The sequence below is a fragment of the Chrysochloris asiatica genome, unplaced genomic scaffold, assembly GCF_000296735.1.
Source record: "Chrysochloris asiatica unplaced genomic scaffold, ChrAsi1.0 scaffold00529, whole genome shotgun sequence".
NCBI classification, from domain to species: Eukaryota; Metazoa; Chordata; class Mammalia; order Afrosoricida; family Chrysochloridae; genus Chrysochloris; species Chrysochloris asiatica.
Window position 1 is genome coordinate 249,431 of NW_006409047.1, and position 3,757 is coordinate 253,187.

At 40.0% G+C, this 3,757-nt stretch overlaps 1 protein-coding gene across 1 annotated transcript; it reads left to right on the top strand.

Annotated features, from left to right (window-relative positions):
• Positions 1-1,028: 1,028 nt before the first annotated feature.
• LOC102831729 (olfactory receptor 18-like) lies at positions 1,029-1,985 on the top strand. Its single transcript, XM_006877552.1, has one exon. It carries the CDS (start codon positions 1,029-1,031, stop codon positions 1,983-1,985), a length of 957 nt encoding a protein of 318 aa, XP_006877614.1.
• The last annotated feature ends 1,772 nt before the right edge of the window (positions 1,986-3,757 follow it).

Sequence of the window (3,757 nt, forward strand, 5' to 3'; positions counted from 1 at the left end):
TGTCCGGAGGAAACAGTTGCTGGAGAAGGATGGCATGCTGGGTAAGATGGAGGGTCAGAGAAAATGAGGAAGACCCCTAACGAGATGGATTGGCCAGGTGGCATCATTGATGGACTCAAGTGTGGCAGCGGTAGTGAGGTTGGCCCAGGATCGGGTATTGTTTCTTCTCCTGTGCATGGGGTCGCTATGAGTCGGTTCTAACTCAATGGCACCTGACAACATCAACAAGAGAGAAACAGAGTCGCTCACAGAAGGCAGACATTATCACGGTAACTAAGGAGTATAGAGACACAGGAATGTTTGGTTACCTTGTGTTCCTCTTGTAACTTTGATGTAACAATATAATATTTGATTGATTTGTAACTGCTTGTTCGTGACTATTATGAGATCATACTATATTCTAGATGGGATATAAGAAGCAACCATTTTGAAATAAAGAGTGTCATCAGATAGAGTCACCATTACCATCATCTGCCTGAGACTCAAAAATGACACATTGATTCTTTGAGTACTTTTTTATTTTTTCATTCAGCCGACTCCTCATCCTCCTTCAAGAGTCTCACAATAATTTGTCGAGGCTGGTCCCTGGCACTATATGTAGGGTTTCCATGATTATAAATCTTTATGGGAGCAGACAGCCTCTTTTTTCTCCCTTGGAGTGGGTGAGTTTGAACTACTGACCTTGTGGTTTGTAGTCCAATGAATACCCAATAGCAGCAGTAGGCCTCTCTTATGGATTTTTATTTTAAAGTATCCTTGATACACTAACGTACTTTAGCCCAGTGTCTCTAAAATGGGAGAATACAGAATTATGAAAACAGCACAGAGAGCTAGGAAGAAAATATTTGAGAAGTACAATGGTTAGATTTGCTGAAACTGACAGATATTGTTGAAGGTAGTTGGCTATTATGTCCTCAAGTGTGAAAACTTACCAGTTTGTATGAATTAAAAAAAGAGAGAAAGTGTTGGGTGCCTGTTCACTTGTTTTAATAATCCTCTTTTCGTCTTCTAAAAGTTGTCTCAGGTACATGGAGCCACAGAATCGAACGAGCATCTCAGAATTCTTCCTCCTGGGTCTTTCTGAGGATACAGAACTTCAGCCTCTCCTTTTTGGGCTCTTCCTAGTCATGTACCTGATCACTCTGCTTGGTAACCTGCTCATCACCCTGGCCATCATCACTGACCCTCATCTCCACACCCCCATGTATTTCTTCCTCTCCAACCTGTCTTTAGCTGACATGTGTTTCATCTCCACCACTGTCCCAAAGATGCTGGTCAACATCCAGACACAGAGCAAATCCATCTCCTATAAGGGCTGCTTGACACAAGTGTCCTTTATTTATTTATTTGGATGTATGGACAGTCTGTTCCTCACTGTGATGGCTTATGACCGACTTGTGGCCATCTGTCACCCCCTTCACTACAAAATTATCATGAACCCCCGACTCTGTGGTTTGCTAGTTTTGGTATCATGTCTTATCAGCATTCTGGACTCCCAGCTGAACATGTCAGCGGTGGCACAACTTACCTTCTGCACAAATGTGGAAATCCCTAGTTTCTTCTGTGACCCTTCACAACTCCTCCACCTTGCCTGTTCTGGCACTTTTACTAGTACCATACTAATATATTTTATTAGTGCTGTGCTTGGTGGTATTCCAGTTGCAGTGATCCTTTTATCTTACATTCGAATTATTTCCTCCATTCTGAAAGTCTCATCTTCAGGTGGAAGATATAAAGCCTTCTCCACCTGTGGCTCTCACCTGTCAGTTGTTTGCTTGTTTTATGGAGCAGGCATTGGAGTGTATATCAGTTCAATGTTCTCATATTCTGCCAAGGAAGATGCTGTGGCCTCAATCATGTACACTGTGGTCACCCCCATGCTAAACCCCTTCATTTATAGTCTGAGAAACAATAACATCAAAAGAGCCTTTAGGAGGTTCCTCAGCAGAACAGCCTACTTTCAAAAGTTGTGCCATATTTCTTAATATGTGGGTTGAAAAAGATGGCAAAACCTAATATCTAAAACCAGAAATTATAAAGTAATTTTCCTAATACCCCAATCATATTTCTTACCATTTCTTCTTCATTTACGTCATGTAGTAAGTAAGCTGCTCTTGAGTTGATTCCCTGACACATGGTGACTACATTTACAGCATCAGAAAATGCTCCCCATTCTTGCATCATTACCATCAGTAACTGATGATCAGACTACTGTGATTGATGGTGTTTATTGTGGATTATTTTTAGAAGTAGATTCTCTGGCCTTTCTTACTGGTTCATCTCAGTCTGGAATCTCTGTTGAAATCTGTTTGATGTTTTAGCAACACAAACCTCTGCTGAAAGTAGGTCCATTGGTTGAGATTTAAACCTGTCATCTACACAAAAGGGAAGAATTCTACCAATAAGCCACCACAGTCTCTGCCCTGAACACCATGAAATTGTCCTTAATTGCTTCTTCATGACCTATTGTCTCTGTTCTCCAAATTCACCCTTCTATGTTTTGTGATGTTAGGGTCTGAGAAGAGAGGATCTTTAAACTACTGTTCAGATTTCCCATTTGGATTTATTAGTAGTTTACTCTATTAAGGATCAGTAACGTTCATTGCATGTCAATAAACTTGACATTTTGTGTATGTTTGTTTCCTTACCCTTGGTGTGGTAGCTTCTCTCTGGAGTTGCAGTCACTTTATTTCCACATTGTTCTTTCTTCCTTTCAGTTCTTGTATAGCTATTTTACCAATTTTCTGTATTAAATGCTCTTCATGGTTTTTTCACTTTGTTTTATTGACTCCTGACTGATAAATTCTACATGGTGGATAAACATATTTTTAGGTGTGTACAATTGTAATATTATAAAAAAAATATGATTGTAAATATGTCCTGATCAAGGTTATTCAACTGAGGATTAAAATGGTGGTTGAATGTGGTTCTGTGGGTTAATGTGCTGGATGGCAAGGTTGGTTTGAACTGCAAGGTTGGCAGTTCAAACTTCAACAGCCACTCCTCAGAAACCATATACAGGGTTGCCATTGGTCAGAACCTACCCAACAGCATTTAACAACATTATATTTCTAGTTGCTGTCTCATTTGATGTTCTAGGACCACTAACTCACAAAGTCATTATGAATAAATGGTGTTTTATCTTATAAGTCTAGGCTTAAAAGTCTTATAAATCTGAGCTTGTGTCTTTGGAAAAGGGGAGTTCTTGAATTTCCCTATACCAGTCTGATTGAGACTTCTCTCTATTACCATGTAAGGAGCCTCGGTAATGTAGTAAATTACACATTAGGCTACTAGCCTCAGGATCAGCAGTTCTAGTCTACCAGGTGTTCTGTGGGGTTGCTATGCATCTGACAGCTAACAAAGTGTCAGACATTCTGTGTTACCACGTGCCCTTGTCTGTGGACTCCCTCTGTGCTCAACTACATGCTATGTATGCATCCTGTAACGATACTGACATAAGTTCTGAGGGAACTGTTTAAAGTTCTCTGAAAACCTCTGAAATCCGTAGGTCAATTCACTCTGTCTTTTACCACTGAGTCTAATCACATACACATTTTATAATGTATACTTGATAGAGGTTGAGACCATGCCAACTCACGGGACAATATCGCTGCCATTAAAATTCTTGAGAAGATTGTAGACAATAGGTTTGTTAACATTATGCATACTTTTATGACTGTACTTTCCTTCCTTACTTAGGTATCCAGTAAGACTGGAGACTTGAATGTGACTCAGCACTAAAGAGTCAGGATGG